Below are 22180 nucleotides of genomic sequence, written 5' to 3'. Positions count from 1 at the left end.
ACTGTGACAGATGGAGATAAGGTTGTAAAATGTTGGATTATTCCTTTAACGTATTGCTAGGAATTACTATTTACATGTGTAATATTAATATCAGTGCAGACACCTGGGATGACCCTGACAGAACACTCATCAGCATAATTAATTTTCCTGATGATTTAAATTGATGAATTAGTTGACATTTTGGTTGAAGGTCAGCTTTCAAACACAGTCCTATTCAGTTCTGTTATCAACACTGGAACACACTACACTGACCTGAAGAAAATGTGCACAAGACATCCTCCCTTTCAACCAACAGCTGAAAAATCAAACTAACAAACTCTTCTTCCTCTAATACAGTGGTCACCAACCCTGCACCTGGACACCTACCTTCCTGCAGACTCCTCCATCCCTCAAACCCACCTGATCCATCTTGCTGTTGCCTTCAGATGCTCTTTATTAGCTCTATGAGGTGTGTTAGATTTGAGTTGGAGATGAAACCTGCAGAAAGGTAGATCTCCAGGAAGAGGAGTGGTGACCACTGCTCTTAATTTAAAGTATATAAAGAGAGACAGTGTTTCAGATAAAACCAAACGTAGTGTTCAGCCAAAAATACTAAAGTTGCTATCTATGGTAGTTGATTAATAAATCCACTAGTTGGCACTGTGGGCAGCAGTCGACCAGTGGAGGGCAGTGCCTGAAATACAGCGCAGTGAAGAGCCAGAAGCAGCAAACAGAACTCAGTTTTTCTGCTAAACACTAAGCCCAAAGTACTTTACTAGTGTGGAACTACTACACTAATTCCACTGCAAGCTGTGTAAAACTGCACAGAAATACAGGATCATAAGCCACAACAGGCAGGTTTCAGAACCAATGACTGACAGGATGGGGCCATTTGACTGACACTCGCAGACCATTCAGTGTGATGTGTGAACAACAAAAACAAACTCAGAATGTATTAAATTAAGTGGAGTAATGGTCAGCAGATGCATGAGGATATCTTGTTTGTTGCTATCTAAGTCCCCGCCCACACAAAGTTTTGGCCTCCTGTCCACACGAACACAGCAATTTAGGTGGCTGAATATGGAGGTTTTCGAAAACGCTCTCCAGGGTGGAGATTTTTGAGACCTCAGTTTTCAGTATTTTCGTGTGGATGGGAAAAACGCAGCTTTTTGAAAACGCTGACTCATACAGTTCACTTGAGCATTCCTCCTTGAAGAAGTACGTTCATCAATATTCATTACTTAAACAGTTAATGTCTAATTTACAGAACACCTTATAAAACATCTAATAAACACGTTTATAACACATTTCTAAGCTTCCTAACAAACCATATGTTTCTATATAATAAGGCATTATTAACTGCTTGGTAATAGTTAATTAACTGCTAAGAAGCAAACCTTAAAATATAGTGTTACCCAAATCCTGATGAAAAGGTGATTCTGAATGTCTGTACACAGATACACAGATACACAGATACACATATACACGCGGCCCTATAGGCGAAAAAGCTCAGCACCTGTAAACCACACAGACCTCTCTGAATTCCGGCAGGTATCCCCATTCAGAAACACAACGGCAATTAGCATCGGCTATAAAGCCCTGTAAACGCGGGCGGAGCAGATTAGAAGCAGAAGAGTCATTAGCTGTGCTGTGCGCTAACAATGGAGGCTAGCGTCGCTCTTAAACATCTATCTGTCAGGAGCTCCATTTAGACTGTGACACGCACGCCCAGTGGCAGCCATTAGAGCCGCCTGATAATAAGGGTTATTCACTCACTCATTTCCCTCCCTCTCTCTCCATCACCCCGCTTTAAGAGAAAGAGAGAGGCGGACGTCGATTTAAAAGGCTATATAATGAAGACAAACACAAGTGCGGCTTGATTTGTCTTCACCTACAGACGTCCGCCTGAGGAAAACCGATGCCCCCTCATGTTGTACAACAGGCCACGAGTCTGATGTGTAGGTTGCTTTGAGAGGAATACGGTGCTTTTTAACCTAATCTGTAACCCTGCCTGCCTCATCTGTATTGTACTGTCGATTACCAAGGACAATCATTTCCCTGTATTTAGAAACATCCACTGTAGAGCTGCAAAAGACGCATATTTTGAACATTTATGTGAATTAATCAACCAATAATTGACCAATCAGTTGTTAATGTGGAGAGCTGTAACAATAAAATGTTCAACAGTGTTGTTAGTGAAGTACTGTTCACTTAGAGCTAAATCACCACCACAGAAAATGTGGCCTGCACATAATTTTGAGCTACAGTACTAATAAGCAATAGCTAAAAATAAGTGATATAATAAAGCAATAATCCACAAGAGGCCGTACACGATGTGAAGCAGGTACAGGGAAACAAGTCAAATGATTGTGTGTGGTAATTTACCAAATGCCACAGATGGCAAACAGGCCTCTGGCAAACAGAGATTAGGCAGAAAACGCTAGTATTGCTTTAGCATGTTCAGAATTATCTATGAATTAATGTTATCTCTAACACTCAGGCTTTTGACCAAACTATAAAACCAGAGCCATAAAACCAGCTGCTAATGGATTTTAAAGAACTGCTTAAGAGCAGAGAGCTGCGTGATTGGATTTCAAATGGCCAGTCATGAGCCAGTGCCAGCAGGGGGTGATTCCATGTTAAAGTCGTTCCTCGGGACGTGACCCATGTGACTGATGCTACGACTAGCCAATGGAAAGAGCCAGGATTAGCAATAATACCATGACACAGCATAAGGAATCTCAGGAAATTCATTTCAAATGAGGGTTTGAACCATCAATCTTATTTCTCATATATAGTTTATATCTTATGTATCCATTTCACGGAAAACAGAGTTTTCCCTTCTTTTAAAAATAAAACAGTTTGATGTAGTATGTTAATATTGCTTTAAACCGCGTTTTTAAATGACTTTTAACTAATATTTATCAAGTTTTGATGCATTAATTTAATTCAGTAAATATTTTCATTTTTTAACTGATTATATACTTGACGTTTTTTTGATTAACACTTCTAACTAACCATAGTCCCATCTATCAATCAATCTGTTTAGGTATTTATATATTTATTTACATTTAGAAAATTAAAGGTATCATTTTATTAATATTTATATATATATATATATATATATATATATACACACACAATGTTATTTATAAACTTCTCAAACTAACCGCAGCCTCTATCTATCTATCTATCTATCTATCTTAAATGACATTTAATTCATATTTAATAATTGGCATTTAAAAAATTCAACATATATTAAAAAGTACCATACAATCCAAATATAAAAAAAATGCATAAATATCCCATTCACTGTCACAAGAAACTATATTCATCTATTCAGCCTGCAGCAGGTTAGTCCTGCTCATTCACAGTGATGTTCTAAGCAGTGTTTCTGTCTAGACTGCTTTTTGAATGAGGTATAATACAGACTGACAAATCAGAACAGAGATCATTTACATAAATCAGTCCTAAAGGCACAGCCTGCTTAATTTTAAGGGATAAAGAGAGGTCGGAAATCGGTTATGAAAACATTAATAACGACTGTTTTGGTACATAAAACCACACAAAACATTGTGTGAAAATAAAAAAAAAAATAAAATGGAACAAAAAAATGAGGCCTTTAAATGTTAATAACAGCCTCTCTTAATGCAGTATTTCCACTGATTTATTAATATAAAAAACCCAACCCTGATACTAAGCAGAGTAACCCAATGGCGCTATTTTGGATTTAAATTTTTTCTAACCGTAACTCAGACACACCAAAGACGTGACTCAAGCACGCCGTGTCTGTTAGTGCAGGTTTTAAAGGTGATTTTAACGCTGTCTATGTGTCAGTTCTGACGGTAATGTTGTGTTAAGTCTCTCTTCAATGGCACGTCTCTCACTCCCAGATTACAGTGGCCATGTGTTTATTCAGCGTTTACAGGCATGACCATGTGGTTATGGCTGAACTGTCTGTAATTGAAAGCCAGTCAAGCTGGGACAAGTGGCCCTGTAACAGCCATTACGCAATTAGCTTTAATTTACCTGCACCAAAACAAACAGACCGACGGGCAAACAAGGCTCAAATAATCCCCCACTTCACAAGAAATTACAGCAGCTTTTGCTGAAACACGGTGAAAAAAAAAAAACATTATACACAGTAAAAAAGTTCTTTTTCTGGCTCAACATAAAAACACTGCTCGAAGTGATAAGCAATTAAATTAAAGGAATCTTTTAATTAATTTTCTCTAACTATATTATACATTCTATTAATGGTACGAACGAAAAAAAGGAAAAAAATAAATTAATGTAGACTGAATGCAAAAAAAGAACTTCATATCAACAACAGCCCTGTCCATGTAATAAACGAAAGTCTTATTTTGTTTTTATTTAATTACATATTCATACACTTTTGATTAACACATTAAACCAAGCACAGGTATCTATCTATCTATCTATCTATCTATCTATCTATCTATTCATCTATCTATTCAAGTATCTTGTGATCAATATTTGAATTAACAATTTGATTAACATTTCAAACTAACCATTTATTTAAGTATTTAAATAAAAAAGGTATCTTATCTTAAGGTATTATTATTATATATTATATATATTATATATATATATATATATATATATATATATATATATACTATATATATATATATTTTGGACATTCTTTCGATTAACACTTATGACTAACCGCAGCCCCATCTGTCAATCAATCTGTTTATATATTTATCTATTTAATTATACATACAAAATTAAAGGTATGTTTTGATTTATTTTTAAATACATAATGTTATTATATATATTAATGTTCTTTCTCAGACCAATGACGTTTAAGTAATATTTGTCAATTCATATGATACATTCTACTGGCATTTAAACAATTCAAAATATTGCTCTCTTTCTCATATTTAACATTTTTAATTTAATTCCTTTTCACTACTTTATTATTATTACTACATTTTCTTTTTCCCCCCACAGATCCAAATCTAGTCTGGTTGGTCTGACAGGGCAAAGAAAAATCCTGTCAACAGCAATATGATCAGGCCATCCATAACAGCCCTGACAGCCTGAGTGTTAGTGTTCCGGACGAGCTTTCACCACCCTACACACACACGCCACCCCCCTTACACCCTCTATCCAAACCCCAGAGCTTTCATATACAGTAAGAAAAAAAAAACTACAGCAGTAAAATCAGCCTCATTTAAATTTTCCACTTGGTCAACAATCTAGCAGCGATGGCAGCTGGTCCTCAGACAGGAGCCTCAGCCTGTTCATGATATTCGTCTGTATGAACGGAAAGGAAAATGGCACTTTCAGAGCTTAAGGCCATGACAAATAAATAAATAAATAAATAAATATGAAATAAACAAACAGAGCTACAGTTGGTTGAAAATGTCAAAAGTATTCAAGTATGGGCCCCCAAACCTCAGAAGGCGTGGTCATATTTGGAGAGTTGTAGGAATGGAATGTTGATGTGATGTTTCTGTGTGAAGGTTTCTTATGAAAAAAAGTGCAGGAATGTCTCATTAGCTTGGACGCTGGATGCTAACCACATCTACAGCCTTTGGAAAAACGCAGCAATGTAATCCAGGTGTTTCCTTTGTTGTGGCACCACAACGAGCTAACGCTGTTAGCTTCAGCGTAACGCTGGTTTCGTAATCGGTGGCGGGCCTTTTTGGAGGAGCTGAGCGTCTTTCAAAGTCTACGCTCGGAATGCTTGAGTTACGTTTCCGAAAACAACGTCTCATTATGAAGAAAAAAAGACCCCAAACAGAACGGACAAGCCCTGGAGCCGTCTCAGTACACCAAAACAAACCTCGGATATAGTCCATATTTACACGCAAACGGAGACAGAGCGAGTTAGACGCAGTCGGAGAACTAAAAACACTGACTCTGTGGTACATTTTCAGAAAGTAAGCACATTTCTGAAAGGTTCCGGCGCTGGGATAAATCGCATGGTGCTGTTTCTTCCTTATCAAAGCCTTTTCGGAGCGTAAATAAAAACGGAAACTACAAAGCGGTGCTGAAACGAGGCGGCGGGATTCCGCTAGCTAGCCCCACGCAGCATAACAAGCCACGTCTTCATGGTTTAAGACTGAACTTTGCCGTGCTGGCAAAGATAGGAATCCCTCTGCACACCGAATTATCCACGAGCTTCTGCTTAGACGGGGGAGAGGGTGAGGGAAAAGCCGAAGTCTCCCTGCTAAGGCTTTTTTTTTTTTTGAAGTTTGTTTGAACCGGCTGGCCTCATTTTCAAGGGTAAAAAGTTATTATATATGGTTCAACACAATGATGATTCTCCAGCCTTTTCATCCTGGATTAAAGAAGAGGAGCTGGTGGACGTGAACATACATTCAGAACTGCGGATCCACAGGGGCACTGCTGACATTACAGTGCTATTCAATTAAAGAGGAGAGCAGAGGAGAGGAGAGGAGAGGAGAAGAGAGGAGAAAAGGGTAGGTCAGGAGGAGAGGAGAAGTAAGTAGGGGAGAGGAGAGGAAAGGAGAAAAGGAAGCTAAGGATCTGAGAAGTGGAGAGAAGAAAAGGAGAAGAGAAAAGGGAGCTAAGGAGAAGAGAAGAGAAGAGAGGAGAAGAGAAGGAGAGTAAAGGTACATGAGGAGGAGAGGAGAGAAGAAAAGGAGAGAGGAAAAGGGGAGATGAGGAGGAGAGGAGTAGAGGAAAGAAGGATAGGTGAAAAGGGGAGGTGATGAGGAGAGAAGAAAAGAGAGCTGAGGATGAGAGGAGTGGAGAGGAGAAATGGGGTGCTAAATAGAAAAAGAGAGGAGAAAAGGGAGCTGAGGAGGAGAGGAGAAAAGGGGAGATGAGGAGGGGAGGAGAGGAAGAATTGAGAAAGGGGGAGGTGAAGATGAGAGCAGAAAAGGAGAGGTGAGGAGGAGAGGAGAGGAGGAGATGAGAAAAGGAGAGGAGGGAAGAAGGAAGAAGTGAGGAGGAAAGAAGTGGAGGAGAGAAGGAGAGGAGAAAATGGGATGGGAGGAGGAGAGAGGAGAAAAGAGAAGAGAGGAGAAAAGGGGATATGAGGCGGAGAGGAGAAGAGGAGAGAAGGAGATATGAAAAGGGGAGTTGATGAGGAGATGAGAGGAAAAGAATAGGAGAAATAGGAGTAGAGGAGATGAGAAAAGGGGAGCTAAACAGAAGAGGAGAGAAAAGGGGGGCTGAGGAGGAGAGGAGGAAAAGGTTCATGAGGAGGAGAGGAGAGGAAGAGAAGAGAAAAGGGGAGGTGAAAATGAGAGAAAAAAGGAAAGGTGAGGAGGAGAGGAGAGGAGAGGAGAGGAGGAGATGAGAAAAGGAGAGGAGAGAAGAACGGAGGCAGTGAGCAGGAAAGTAGAGAAGACAAGAAGGAGAGGAGAAAATGGGAAGTGAGGAGAAAAGAGGAGGTGGAGAGGAGAAAAAGGGATGTGCGGAGGAGAGAAGAAAAGGAGAGGAGAGGAGAAAAGGGGAGATGAGGACGAGACAAGAAAACTAGAGAAGAAAAAGAGAAGCGAGGACTAAAGGGAGTGAAGAAGAGATGGGAAGAGGAAAGGAGAGAAGAAAAAGAGAAGAGAGAAGAGAGTGGAGAAAAAAGAAATGAGAAGCAAAAAAGTATGCGAGGAAAGAGAAGAAAAAAGAAAAAGAAGGGTAGAAGAGTGAAGAGAGGAACAGAATATGTTCATGAATATTTAGAGGTGCGTATTTCAGTATTTCAGCTGCAGAGATGGAGAGGCCTGTAGACTGATGTCATCTCACTGGAGGATCTGTCATGTTCCAGGGGAGTGTTAATGTATGTGCTCCTTCTTAAGATACGTATAGCTAAAGCAGCGGCTCTGCAGTCTCTGAATTTGACAGATGGAAACTTTTATGCCTTTATTTGCATTGTAGCCTTTGAGGTGAATCGCCACTGCAGTAAATTACTATGTTGTCACTAAAACGACTGTGTGGGATGAATAACCTGAATATGAAATGGGTCGGTTCAAGAATACTGAAGTAGTCCACTGCTGACACAACTAGATCAGCTCCAGCAGTTTTTGTGGATTTAAAGGCTGATGTCGTGCCATACCAGGACACTGAATTCCCTCAGCTGTGTTCAAAGTCAGTTTGATGTACTATGTAAACGAGAGATGCATCAATACCATTTCTCAGACTCAGTATGAGTACATATTTTCCTGTACGCACCGATACCAGGTCTGATACCATGCTGAGTAACCTATCTAGAATTAAGTAGTTGTTAGTGTAAACATGCAATCTTACAAGTTAAATCGCTACATTTAGCTCATTTAAATGAAGTGCATCAGTTAGTTATGCTATATTATTTAATGCTACCTTGGATTGAGTAGCGCTGCAGTGGGGAAGATTTTGTTCCATGTCAGAAAAGCGTTTCTGTACAGCTGTAGTTTTGCTCTCTCAACGTCAGTCTCTGTAGCTCAGTGACAGCAGAAACCACGTCCGAGGCCCAATACCCTATACTCGTGTAGGTATCGATGCATCCCTAATGTAAACATTGTTAAAGTTAAGTAGGGGAGAGATGAGGAGAGGGGAAAAGGGGAGATGAGGAGAGGAGAAAAGGAGAGAAAGAGAGGTGAAAAGGGGAGGTAATGAGGAGATGAGAGGAGAAGAGAAAAGGAGAGGAGAAAAGAAGAGGATAAGTAGGAGCTGAGGATGAGAGGATTGGAGAGAAGAAAAGGAGAGGAGAAAAGAAGAGGATAAATAGGAGCTGAGGATGAGAGGATTGGAGAGAAGAAAAGGAGAGGAGAAAAGAAGAAGATAAATAGGAGCTGAGGATGACAGGACTGGAGAGAAGAAAAGGAGAGGACAAAAGGGAAGATGAGGAGGAGAGGAGATGACGAGAGAAGGAGAAGTGAAAAAGGGAGGTAATGAGGAGAGGAGAAAAGGGAGCTAAGCATGAGAGGAGAAGAGGAGAGAAAGAGAGGTGAAAAGGCGAAGTGATGAGGAGATGAGAGGAGAAGAGAAAAGGAGAGAAGCAAAGGGGAGGAGAAAAAGGGAGCTGAGGAGGAGCACAGAGGGGAAAAGGCAAGACGAGGAAGAGAGGAGAAGACTGAAGAAGGAGAGGTGTGAAAAGGGAGGTGATGAGGAGAAGAGAAAAGAAGACAAGGGAGCTAAGGAGGAAAGAAAAAGAAGAGAGAAGGAGAGGTAAAAAAAGGGAGGTGATAAGGAGATGAGAAGATAGGAGAGAAGGAGAGGAGGAAAGGGAGCTGAGGATGAGAGGAGTGGAGAGAAGAAATGGAGAGGAGAAAAAGGGAGCTGAGGAGGAGAGCAGAGGAAAAAAGGCGTGAGGAGAAGGAGAGGAGAAGATGAGAGAAGGAGAGGTGAAAAGGGGAAGTGATGGGGAGAAGAGAAAAGCTGAGCATGAGAGGAGCGGAGAGGAGAAAAGGACAGGAGAAAAGGAAGCTGAGCATGAGAGGAGTGGAGAGGAGAAAAGAAGAGAAGAAAAAGGGAGCTAAGGAGGAGAGGAGAAGAGAAAAGCAGAGGAGAAAAGGGGGTGCTAAGGAGAAGAGGAAAGGAAAAAAAGAGAAAGGGGAGCTTTTGTACAACAATGTGAACATTGTTAAAGTAAATGTAGCGTCCACTCCTGTCAACACAGTCTATATACAGAACCTATACACGGAACCTACTGCACAATCAGCCTACAGCAGTTTAGTCTGTCCATTTACACTGAAGTGATAAAGTGTGTTGTTACTGCAGACAGTCTGTTCAGCACATTTTGAATTATGTCCAATGCAGGGCAGCCAATCAGAACAGAGATCATTTACATATTTAAGCCTGAAGCCCACAGAGCTTGTTCTCTTACCGGCCTGGTTGGTGGTGATGTCTATAGAGACATGCTGGGCTGGGTATGGGCTCTTATTGGTCACTCCGTTGACCGCCTGGATCTCGAACGTGTAGAGCGTATGCGCCCAGAGGTTGCTGATGACCACCCTGGTGTCAGTGAGGCCCAGCTGCCGGGGAGCAAAGTCCACGTTGTCATCGCAGTGTGAGCAGGACCGCCGGTCCGCCCGGCATTTTTTACACACGATGTTATAGACCACGTCATCCCGGCCGCCGGTTTCGCGCGGCGGGTGCCACTCCAGGATAACTGACGTCTCGTTCACGATGGAGATGACATTCCGGGGGCCAGATGGAACGCCTGCGGAGGTAAGAAGGAGGAGGCGGAAGGTGCTGGAATTAGCTCGAGAGTGATTTACACAAGTGTTCATTGTTTTCAATAATAAAAAAACTATTCGCAGACTTCCAGCTTTAATTTGAGAGTATTTACACCCAAATGGTGGTAAATGGTGTAGAAACTACAACCATTTTCAGCCACCCCCATTTTTAAGGGCAGGTGGATATTATTTTCTTGTTTTTTCATTGATTTGAAGTGTGGCATTTGCATTTGAAATCTGTCGCTATACATTTTGAGGCCAAAAGCCTGTTACTGCCAGAGAATCAAGCCATCACAGAAGAATTGAACAGACAATTCTTTCCCTGGTGAAGAAAAACACCTTCACAGCAGGTGCCATAGTCGTATCTGTGTCAAAGTCAACCATCAAGACTCCACCAGAGTAAATGCAGAGCGTTTATCATAAGATATAAGCCTCAAAAAGAGGAAGACCAGATTAGAGTTTACAAAATAAATCTAGCCTGCAGAGTTTTGGGACAACATCTTCTGGACTGATGAGCCAAAGATCAACTTGTACCAGAATAATGCAAAGAGAAGAGTATGGAGAAGGGAAGGAACCACTTATGATCCAAAGCATATCACTTCATCTGTCAAGCATGGTGGAGGTAGTGTCATGGCATGGGCTACCAATGGAACTGGTTCTATTGTATTTATCGATGAAGTGACTGCTGACAAAAGCAGCAGGATGAATCTGGAAGTGCACAGGACTATATTATCTGCTCAGCTTCAGCCAAATGCTTCAAAACACATTGGACAGCGTATCACAGTGCAGATGGACAATGACTGAAGCAATGACGGCATGGCTGTAGGTACAAATGCCCCAAGAACAAGCAGAAACGTGAAGACAGCTGTAGTGAATGCCTGGCAAAGCATCACCAGGAAACAAACCCAGCAGCTGGCGACATCTATGGGCTCCAGATTTCAGGCAATCATTGACTACAAATGATTTGCAACCAAGTATTAAAAAATACAACTTCATTTATGAACATGTTAGTTTGTGTGATTACTTTTGAGGTCCTAAAAAAATTGTACACCGTTCACCTGATTTTCATCTTCAAAGCTGAGAAGTCTGAAAGTCTGCGTTTCGCTGCAAGTCTGGACTTCGAGCTCAGTTGCATTATTTAATTACAGTTCCAATATGCTGTGACAGGCAGCTAAAATAGCAATAATTATCAACGTCCAAATATTTATGGACTTGAATGTATAAAATAAAGTTTCAATGAAGCTACGAAGCTGTAGGAAGTTGTTTGAATGTTAGATGTGTCCAGGAGCTGCAGATGATTCTAAAATGACTGAGAAAGCTCTGCAGCACCAAGAAAAAATTTGTATTATAAATATTACACAGAATGCCTCATATTTCTTCCAAAAGTGGTGATCAAAGATGCCAAAAAGTTATTACGAATAGAAAATGACACTAGAAAATGACATTTAATCACTTGCTTTTCTCCAAATGCTTAAAAATGTTAAAATATCTACAAATACTCCTTGGTATTTAGTGTATAATATTAATATCTATATTGTATAAGTGATTGTTATACATTAAATAATAAATAATAAAAATAAGTCATATGGCAAGTGATACCAGTGGGGTAAGCAAAGGTTCGAGCACTGTTTGAGTGTCATGGCAGCAGAAGACTGTAAAAAGTGTCAAGTTAAAACATGGCCTCAATTTATCATGTCTACAACGTTCAATTTTTAAACGAGCTCGACGAAGATGAATCATTAAAAAGTGATTATCTTCCCTGAACTCATTTAAGTTTTAGATGTGATAAGCTGAAGGAAGCTCTTTTACTTGATCCAACTTATAATCTCTTTTCAATTGATTGTGGGAAAAGTTCACACGCCTACAACAGTGCGCTACCATATCAGAAGCCTGGAAGCTGTTTTATAAAACTAATAATACCACAATAAACCACATATATCACTAGCATATGAAGTACTGCATATGAACATTAGCTTAACCTTCAGAAGTCTAGAGTTATTAATATCACTTGCTATATTATTTAAATGTAATTAGATAATGATATACACTATATGTCCAAAAGTATCCAGAATGCAGCTACTTTTTGGGGACACAGATGTTCAATTGTGCACACATAGCTTGTACAATCTCCACTGAAAATCAATGTCAATAGTTTGGGATGCTTTGGAGCAGCCGCACGAGCCTGGGGTCACCATGCCCATGCTAAGGGTCAGCAAGAGGGGTATAAAGCCCCCCAACATGGAGCTCCATCAAGTACCTTTGGGAGGAGCTGGAGTGGCTTTTGCAGAACTAATCATCCAACATCAGTACCCAACCTCACTAATGCTCTTGTGGCTGAATGCAATCAAATCCTTACAGCCATGTTCCAACATCTAGTGTAAAGCCTTCCCAGAAGAGCAGAAGCTGTTACTGTAGCAAAGAGGAACAAACTCCCCATTGATACCTTCATTTCAGAAGAAATGTTGGTGTCCACAAACTTTTGGTCCTATTTGGACACATAGCTAAGTAATACATTACGTTTATATTCCGTAAAGACAGGACTGTAGACTGTAGACTACATACAACCATAATAATGCTTCATCAAACTCCAATCATCTCTTCTTCTGGTTCTTCTTGGTTTCAGCTGAAAGTTTAGAATCTGTTTGGCAGAATGTCCTCAACTGTTTCAATGAGCTATGAGTGAGGGATTCATTTATACTGGTGCGTTCAGTCATAGCCACTAAGCTAAGAGGCCACAATGTGAGTGATTTACCTTTACCAAAACTTTACCATACAGTGGTACTAGAAAGTTTGCAGACCCTTTAGAATTTTCTGAACTTCTACATAAATCTAACCTAAAATGAAGACTTCTTCTAAATCATAAATGGGATCCAATAAAACAAATAACACAAAGAATTATATACTTTTTCATTTATTTATTAAATAAAGCAATATTAACTGCTTTTGTTGGCAAAAGGATGTGAACCTCTGCTTTCAGTAACTGGTCTGACTCCATTGAGCAGTTCTGACTTCAACCAAACGTTTCCTGTAACTGCTGGTCAGTCCCACACACTGAGTTCATGGAATTTTGGCCCATTCTTCTTTATAGATCTGTTCCAACTCAGTGATGTTGATAGGCTTTCATTTATGAACTCCACACTTCAGGTCTTGCCACATTTCTATTGGTTTAAGGTCTGGACTTTAGCCATTCCAAAAGGCAAAAATTCTTCTGCTGCCACCATGCTTTGGTAGACTGACCACTGCATTCAGTGTTGTTGTTTATATGCATGACCCACCTTCGGTTGAGCTTCAGTTTCACGGACTGATGCACTGACATTCAGCTTTAGAATTTGCTGATAGACCCCAGAATTCAAAACTCAATCATACCGTACTAGTTCTTTGGCAGCAGGACATCCTCCAACCATGACACTGCCACCACCATGTTTCACAGTTAGAATGAGGTTTTTATGCTAGAATGCAGCATTTTAATCAAACACAGCCATGAAGTTCTATGATTATCATCAACTTGATTGAACCTCCTGACCCAAGTTATCTTCATACCAAACTGACAATCCTAGAGGTTCACATCTTTTCAAACTTTCAAAAAACATATAATTACGTTGTTTCATTGGTTCTTTTTCTATTTTTAATACAAAGATCACATTTTAGGTCAAAACTATACAGAAATTCACAAAATGCTAAAAGGTTTACAAACTTTCTAGCACCACAGTATATCGCTGAATGCATTTGTTTATTTGACCCAGGGCTGAGCCATCCTGTAGAAGTCTGCTAACAGATCCAAGCCTGACAAAAGGCCTGACAACACATCAGGTTCAGGCCAGGTTTGGGTCAATTTCTCACAAATTATGAGACTTGAGTTTGTTTCCTAATGAGTGATTTTTTTAATTAGTAGATTTGTTTTTATTTCAAGAGGCTGGATTTGGATCAGGTTTGGGTATCAAATTTAGCATTAGCAGTCAGGGCCTGGTCTGGTTTAGCCTCAAAAAGGCCCAGAGAGGTCGGGTTCGAGCTTCATTTCCATGCTCATGCAGTAGTAACAGTGTGAACAATGTAAACGCATGTCTATATAAAAAAATGTTCATAAAGCCTGAGAGCCTTTTCATCAAACACTCGAAAACCTAATCAAAACAACATTTCACGGAATCAAAGTTAATCTCTGACTCAAATGCACACACAGACATTTGGCTTTCTTCCAAGATCAAAGGGAAAGCCAGACTCATTCACTAAGCACTGTTGGAAGAGGCTTGAGCCAAACATATACATCAGGGCTCTGTCTATAGCTTTGTGAAGAAGGTGATGGACCCAGATGGAACACGAGAACAGAACAAATACAACTGTGTCCTATATTGGATTGATATAAATCCTTTCAGGAGTAAACACAGATGCGACTGAAATGTTAACCATTCTTTATAAATGGATAGCTACAGATTTAAAATCTGACTGGCTGAATCATCCATCCATCCATCATCTAAACCGCTTATCCTTCTGGGTCGCGGTGGGGTGCTGGAGCCTATCCCCAGCTGTCATTGGGCGGAAGGCAGGATACACCCTGGACAGGTCCTGGCTAAATCATGAAGCTGTAAAATACTCTTTATTCACATGTCCAAAGACGGATTACTGACCAGGCCAGTGGGGCCAGTGTCCACTGCACACCCAAGTATTTGCATACAACCTGTTTTGTACTAATGTGAAAAATTTTAAATAATTTAAAGCCTCATAATGCCTAAAAACATATATCTGTGCAGAAAATAACGGGCTATTGTACATCTACTGAGAATTAATCATTTTGGTTTATTTACATGACATTTTTCTATCGTAATCAGTCCCTGCCCACGTCACCTGAATTTTGCATTAACTTTTAAAAACTATTGTGATTTTTAATGAATAACCTTTGATCATTATGTTTCTTGGTAACCATAATCAACATAACTACACTGCTTACCATTCTATCCTTTATAAAATCACTGCAATGCACAAGGTACAAAACTGGTGTTTTTAATAAAGTGTCCAGCATGTGGAGGTACAAAACTGGTGTTTTTAATAAAGTGTCCAGCATGTGGAGGTACAAAATTGGTGTTTCTTCTAAAGTGGCCAGCATGTGGAGGTACAAGGTAGGTGTTTCTAATAAAGTGGCCAGCATGTGGAGGTACAAGGTAGGTGTTTCTAATAAAGTGGCCAGCGTGCGGAGGAACAAAATTGGTATTTCTAATAAAGTGGCAAACATGAAGGTACAAAGTCACTGTTTCTAATAAAGTGGCTAACGTTAAAGTACAAAGCAGTTGTTTCTAATAAAGTAGCCAGCATGTGGAGGTACAACATTGGTGTTTCTAATAAAGTGGTCAGCATGTGGAGATACAAAGTTGGTGTTTGTAATAAAATAGCTAACATGTGGGAGTGGGAGGGAGTGTTTCTAATAATGTGAATGGTGAGTGTATCTATTTCACTCTAGAGCCTCACTGAGAATTCTAGAATTGCCCATTCCAAAGCACTCCTGTAACTCCCAGCGCACCGACCACTTCCTTCAAAATCTTAGAATGTCATCTCCGTGAAATATCATACTGCCGGTGGTGAAGGTTAGGATTTTCTCTCGTGAGAAAGGAATTCCAGAGCCATTTCATTCAGCACACACACAATGGGCTATTATGCGGGCGGGTCCTCCTGGGACGGCGGCAGGAGAACGTTCAGGAGCGAGAACGAGGTGCTGAAAAGGCTCAACCTTGCGGTGATGATGGACCGCTGGCTCGGAGAGTCAGAGACCTTCGCCACTTTGCTTTCAGCGGCTGCAGAATTGAGACATTGTAAGCTGTGGACGGCTCTGTCGGGGTGAAGGCGTTTTATAGTTTTGTTAGGCACGGCGGACGGATGGAGGGAGCATAAAAGCGGCTGTCAGCTGCTCTCGCCCCGCGGCCTGAGCGCAATTCAAGAGTCCGTGTCCAAATGCTTGGGTCGAGACGGACTTTCGCTTACACTGCAGCTAGCACAGCGGGTGGATTCTGATGAGACGACAGCAAGGCTGAGGCCACTTTTGTGTGTTTAGCTAACAGACAAAGTGAAGGAGGAAGGAGAGAGAGAGAGAAAAAAGAGAGAAAAGGGGAGAGAGACAGAGTGAGAGAGAAAAGGGGAGAGAGAGAGAGAAAAAGACACAGAGAGGATGGAGGGAAAGAAAGGAGAGAGTGAGAGAAGAAAAGAGAGGAGAGAGAGAAAGAAACAGAGTGGCTTGAGTATGAAGAAACTCAAAGAAAAAAATGTAAAATTGACTCAATTTATCACACAAACACGTTCTTTCATAATAACTGTTGGTAGGTTGGAGAAACTTCACAAAACATCTGGCAAAAATCCCATTAAACTAAATGAGAAACTCAGTTTGTGTCAACATTCGCAAATTTAGAGTGCATTCTTCATTTCAAATGATTTTTTCATATGTGCAACAAAGATCAAGTATTTTTTGGTGTAAACAAAAACCTTTATGGATAAACAACTGATTTACAAGCAATGAAGAATATTTACCAGCTTCAGCTGTTTTCATGTTGCTAGCTAGCAAAGTTATCTTCCCAGGGCAATGAAATGGACGCGGAAGACGGGTCTAGCAGAGAGAGTGGACAGGCTACTCTCTCAGTGATGAAGGTAAAGCTGTACTTCATAACAGAGTGATATAAATATGATTCAGTTAGAAATTCTATAAGAAAACATGCAGCTTCTGTCTGTGTTTGTAGAGTGCAGCATTACAGAACAGCTGTGGTACATTTTGGGATAAATAAACTAATCACAGAGGCAGTTCCGGCATGAGCATCAGAGAACTATTCCAATTTTTCCTTTCACTGAGGGTGTTTACATGCACTCAATAATCCAATCATAATCGGATTTCTACAGTTATCTGATTATTCAAATGATCATGTAAACACTATACTCTGATTTCTTAGATTGGAGTAATATCTGATAAACAGAGCAGAATTTTAGGTCAGTAATCAGATTTCTCAGTGCTTGGAGACTCTTACTCTGAATCTTTAGAACTTACTCTGAATCTTTAGAAATGTGTGAAAACAGACGGCGGTACCAGAAATAAGCAGCGTTGTTATGAGAAGCAGCAAAACACTTTTGGGACGACACTGACACCAACTACATGCTTAATGAAATGAAGGATTTAAATATTCTTCATCTTCTAGACGGTGTATGTTCATATTTTCAGGCAAAGTGGTGCGATGGTTTTTTAAAAGCTGCAACTGTCTGGATTTTTGAATTTATGTTACGTTTTACATCACGTCTAAACTAATCATGATCGGATTACTGACAATTTTCTGCAGTCACTGGACCAATTGTATGTAAATGCGTTGACTGTTTATGTTACACTTACACGAGAACTTTGTTTATATATTTGTTTATGCTGACTGTTTTTTAATTCCATAGCTGAGATGATGCAACCTGCCAAATTCACAAAAATAGCAGTGGTGTCCACCTCTTTTGTAAAAAACAAGCAAAAGTACAGTCCCTCCTGCTTACCAGTCGGTATAAACTTCATCCTTTTACTCGCCAAGAGCTGTCTTCAGCGGTGGAAAGCAATGCCAATGTTAACTCTTGTTTTGCTTCTATTTATGTGACTTTCTTTTCTTTGCTTCTGAACGTGGAACGTGCCATTTGAGATTGAGCCTATATTTTGCCCAGCTTTGTTTATGTTATTCTTACTGTAGTGCCCACATAGGCTAAGAAAGCTATCTTATAAAGCAAAACCGCTTTGATATAATCACACTTTAAAGCTCTGTGTTTTCAATGATAAACACGTGGGATATCAGGATAGCATAGAATATGGACATTTTTTATGCCTTAACTAGAAACTACAGTAAAAGTAATGCTTTTCTGTGCATGCATGACAGTGGTGTGCATGCATAGTGCAAATCAGGGGATGCAGATTGTGTAGCAAGAGTCCCATTTTGAATATCGCCTGTCCGTCACAAGAAAACGGTGGTTGGTTATTTTGCACTTTAGTCCAACGGCCCTTTCCTGTCAAAGTAAACGGGTCTTGGCCGCTTTATGGACAAAACACCCCAGATTCTAACAATACGCAGAAGTCTGGCTTGCTTTTATATTGCAAACACACAGTGTGCCAGCCATGTAATACAGTGTGTGTGTGTGTTTGGGTAACAAAATACCATCTCTTGAGTGTTTCACAGGTGAGACAAAATCAGTCTGTCACTCAGCATGCGCTAACTGATGCTATGTTAACACTAACACGGTGCAAAGTACTTCAGTCCACAGTTCTAAACCTGTTGTACTGACATGGCCGGCTGTCAGTCAAAGCTGTCGCCAGGGGTAACAGTGGAATAAAGAGCTCACACACACACATTCCACGGATATCAGAACCGCGATCAGAGTGGAATCAGCTTTGGCAGCCGCTTAGTGTCCGATTAGTGGGCTAATATGAGGCTAACTGGGATTTGCTAAACGATTGAACGTGTCAAGCAGTTTTGTCTGCTTGTGTGTGTAGCATTTAGACATGGTCAGCTTCAATAAAACAGGTGGATCATCATTATATCAGCAGCAGATCAAACAAACACACACGGAGAGAGAGAGAGAGAGAGAGAGGAGCGAGAGAGAGAGAGAGAGAGAGATTTTCTCTAGGGTACAATATGTGTGTGTGTGCTTTTCTATGAGATTAAGAACAAATCCTGCAGGTGAAGCTTTAAAGCACAATATATATTGCTGACAGAGAGAGAGAGAGGAAAGAAAGAAAGAAAGAAAGAAAGAAAGGTACAAACATAGATCAAACGTAGACCACACAAACTCACAGAGTGGGACCACTGAGTTCTGAAGCACACAGTGTCTGTTCTCTGTTGAATCACTTACTAAAAAGTTCCAAACTGCCTCTGGAAGCAAAATCAGCAAAAGAACGGCATCAGGAGCTTCATGAAATGTGTTTCCATGGCTGAGCAGCTACACACAAGCTTAAGATCAAAATGCACAATGCCAACCATCAGATGGAGTGGTGTAAAGCACCCCGCCACTGGACTCTGGAACAGTGGAAACGTATTCGTTGGAGTGAATGGACAAGTCTGGGTTTGGTGAATATCAGGAGAACGTTACCTGCCTGACTGCACTGTGCCAAGTTTGGTGCAGGAGGGACAATGCTATGGGGTTGTTTTTCAGGGGTTGGCCTAGACCCATTAGTTCCAGTGAAGGGAAATCTTAATGCTTCAGCAAACCAAGTCATTTCGGATAATTGTATGCTTCCAACTTTGTGTGAACAGTTTGGGGAAGAACCTTTCCTGTTCCAGCATGACTGAGCCCCAGTGCACAAAGAAAGCTCCAGAAAGGCATGGCTGAGTTTGTGTGTTAGGACTTTACTAACGTCAATCCCATCAAACACCTTTAGGGCGACCCTGAACAGAGACTGTGAGCCAGGCCCTCTCGTCCAATCAGTGTCTGACCTCACAGATGCTCGTCTGGGTGAATGGGCAAAAATTCCCACAGTCACACTCCAAAATTTTGTAGAAAGCTTCCCAGAAGAGCGGAAGCTGTTATGGCTGCAAAGGGGGGCACCAACTCCACATTGATGTCTGGATTTAGAATGGGATGTCATAAAAGCTCCTATGGGTGTAATGTTTAGGTGTCCAAGTACTTTATAGTGTACATACATTCAGATGTAAAAGTCTCCTCTATGCTCTCTTCTGTATTTGTTTAATGACTGCATGAAGATACTGCCAAGATCTAGAATCTGTGTATATGTTTTTAGTATGTTCAGTGTCTAATGTTAAATACTGACAGCTTCAATACCAACACTGACAGTCAGAAAGGAGTGTGAGGGGATGGAAGTGGGTATATTTACTGACTGCAACAGATTCCAGAGTAATAGAGAAGCACTGAGGTTAGTAACATGAAGGTATTTAAAGAGCCAGTCACCAGTCTAGATTTTGCATGTTTATTGGCTCACTGATGCTGATAGGATGGACTACTCAGGTATTGACCTTGGTGTTGAATGACACAAACTTTTTCGAAAACTTGGTGGCACTGGTGGTATTCTGTTGGAATCCGGTTGGAACCATAAAAGTTTTAAATTTCAATATCTAGCCTTATCTATCAGTGCCTCTTCCCAGTTGTAGTGGGAGTAAAGAGTGCAGAGCGAGATGAGGTTCTATCTCTGCTCTGATCTGTGATGTAGGCCAATGCACAAAGGCAATTTGCCTCTCTGCAGTGTGCAGCTGAAGAGCAGATGAGACTCCATTGTGTTTCACCACATCAAATATTCACTAACTCCAAAACACTGATTGGCCTAGAAGCCTAATTATGTTAATGAAGGCACTATGACAGAGGAGAAAAGCCAGTCTCAGGTGTTTTCCTGTTTAGCATTTGAAGATAGGCCTGAGGGAAAAAACACAAAACCAATTATACAAACTTCGCAAATAGTTTCAACTAGTACTTATAAGTTTTACTGTCAGCTGCAGCGGAGGAACAAATAGGATGCAGATTTTTTCAGAAACGCAGAGACAAAATAAATAAAAATAGTATAAAAATAGCATAAAATACTGGATAACACCATCACTCTAAACGCAGACAGGACCGCCACTGCTGCTCCAGGAATGCAGATATGCATTCCAAATTATTTTGATGACTGAATATTAGTAAGTGTTCAGGAAACTGATATTAAGTTAACCACAGGGAAGGAAAAATTACACAAAAAAACTGCTTTTGTGGAAAAACACTTGGGAAATAAAAAATAAAAAAGAAAGAAATGCAACAGTTTTGTTAGCATTTACTTTCTAACTCTGTATCAAAAATGTATTGTATTATAATGCAAAGACAGCAGTACCTATCGTGTATTATTATACCCAAGGCAATTTCATTTAACTTAATTGTTTAAAACGAAGACAAATGAAACAAGTCCCGACTTGAACCAGTTGATACAGAACGTGAAACGAAAATATAACAGATTATTTAACAAACTATGTAATTATCTACATTGTAAAAAATGATTTGTCAATTCAACCGAAAACAAATACTTCACATGGTAACAAGTAATTAAACTTGCTTTATTCAACTTAAATGAACCAATTTATTCAAAGTATTTATTTAAGCACCATATGAAGCATATTTTTTAACCTATCATTTTTGTGTATGTATTATGCATATAATTGCACTCAAATAGTTTTGCAATGTAACTTGAAAGTACAGCTAAACAGCAGTAATACGTGTAGCTTTCTAAGGTTTAACTCTATATGTTTACATCTATACTGGTAAACCTTAACTCTATACGTTTACATCTATACTGGTAAACTTTATACTAAAATGCTGAACCAATCACAGGCTGTGTTATACATAATCCACCATTTCAGATGCCATATAACTTTGTGTATGTGTACATGTCCCACTGTGTGTGCATGTGTATGACAAGTATGTGTGTGTGTGAGAGAGAGAAAGGCTTAAACACACTGCAGAGACGGTTGGAGGCAGTGGCTGCAGCTAGAGGATTAGCAAGGCAATTACAGTGGCTTAAAGTGTGTTTACTGCATCTGTACTAATGCCACAGCCCTGTCCCAGTGTGTGAGAGTGTGTGTGTGTGTGTGTGTGTGTGTGTGTGTGTGTGTGTGTGTGTGTGATGGAGCACACTGTAGGCTTAGTGTGTGTGAGAGTGTGTGATTGCAGAAATGCTGTGGTTAAGGAGTATAGAGCTGTTGTAGCTGTCCAGAGACTGCCTATGATTGTTCTGATTCACACTGTACTGGTGTAAATCCACTCATTCCTTGCTGCATGTTTGTTTATGTAAGTGTGAGAGAGAGGATTGATGCAGTGCATCAGAACAGAATTCAGTAATCAGTGTACAGCTGAAAATGCACTCAAAAGTAACAAGGTATGGTAATGGACACCCACAGACACACTCACCCACACACAAACACTCGTCTTCCATTTCACTCATATTCCACATTTACAACTCCCAAACCAACCAGGTAAACATGCACAAACGGCCTATCAAGTCCACTCAACTCTACGCTGTAGTGGAGCCACACCACGAGAAATGATTCAACTCAGATAACCTTCAATCGTCAAGTGTTTCGTGAAGC

At 40.3% G+C, this 22180-nt stretch overlaps 1 protein-coding gene across 1 annotated transcript in view; it reads right to left on the bottom strand.

Annotated features, from left to right (window-relative positions):
• The window catches only part of LOC118796783 (ephrin type-B receptor 1), a 388416-nt gene that overhangs the window by 141719 nt on the left and 224517 nt on the right, over positions 1-22180 (bottom strand). The window contains exon 6 of the mRNA XM_036555886.1: positions 9782-10117. Within this exon, the coding sequence (XP_036411779.1) occupies positions 9782-10117 (336 nt within the window). The remainder of the gene's footprint in view (positions 1-9781; positions 10118-22180) is intronic.

Source organism: Colossoma macropomum, unplaced genomic scaffold (assembly GCF_904425465.1).
Source record: "Colossoma macropomum unplaced genomic scaffold, Colossoma_macropomum, whole genome shotgun sequence".
Taxonomy (NCBI): Eukaryota; Metazoa; Chordata; class Actinopteri; order Characiformes; family Serrasalmidae; genus Colossoma; species Colossoma macropomum.
This window is presented reverse-complemented; position numbering and strand designations above follow the sequence as displayed.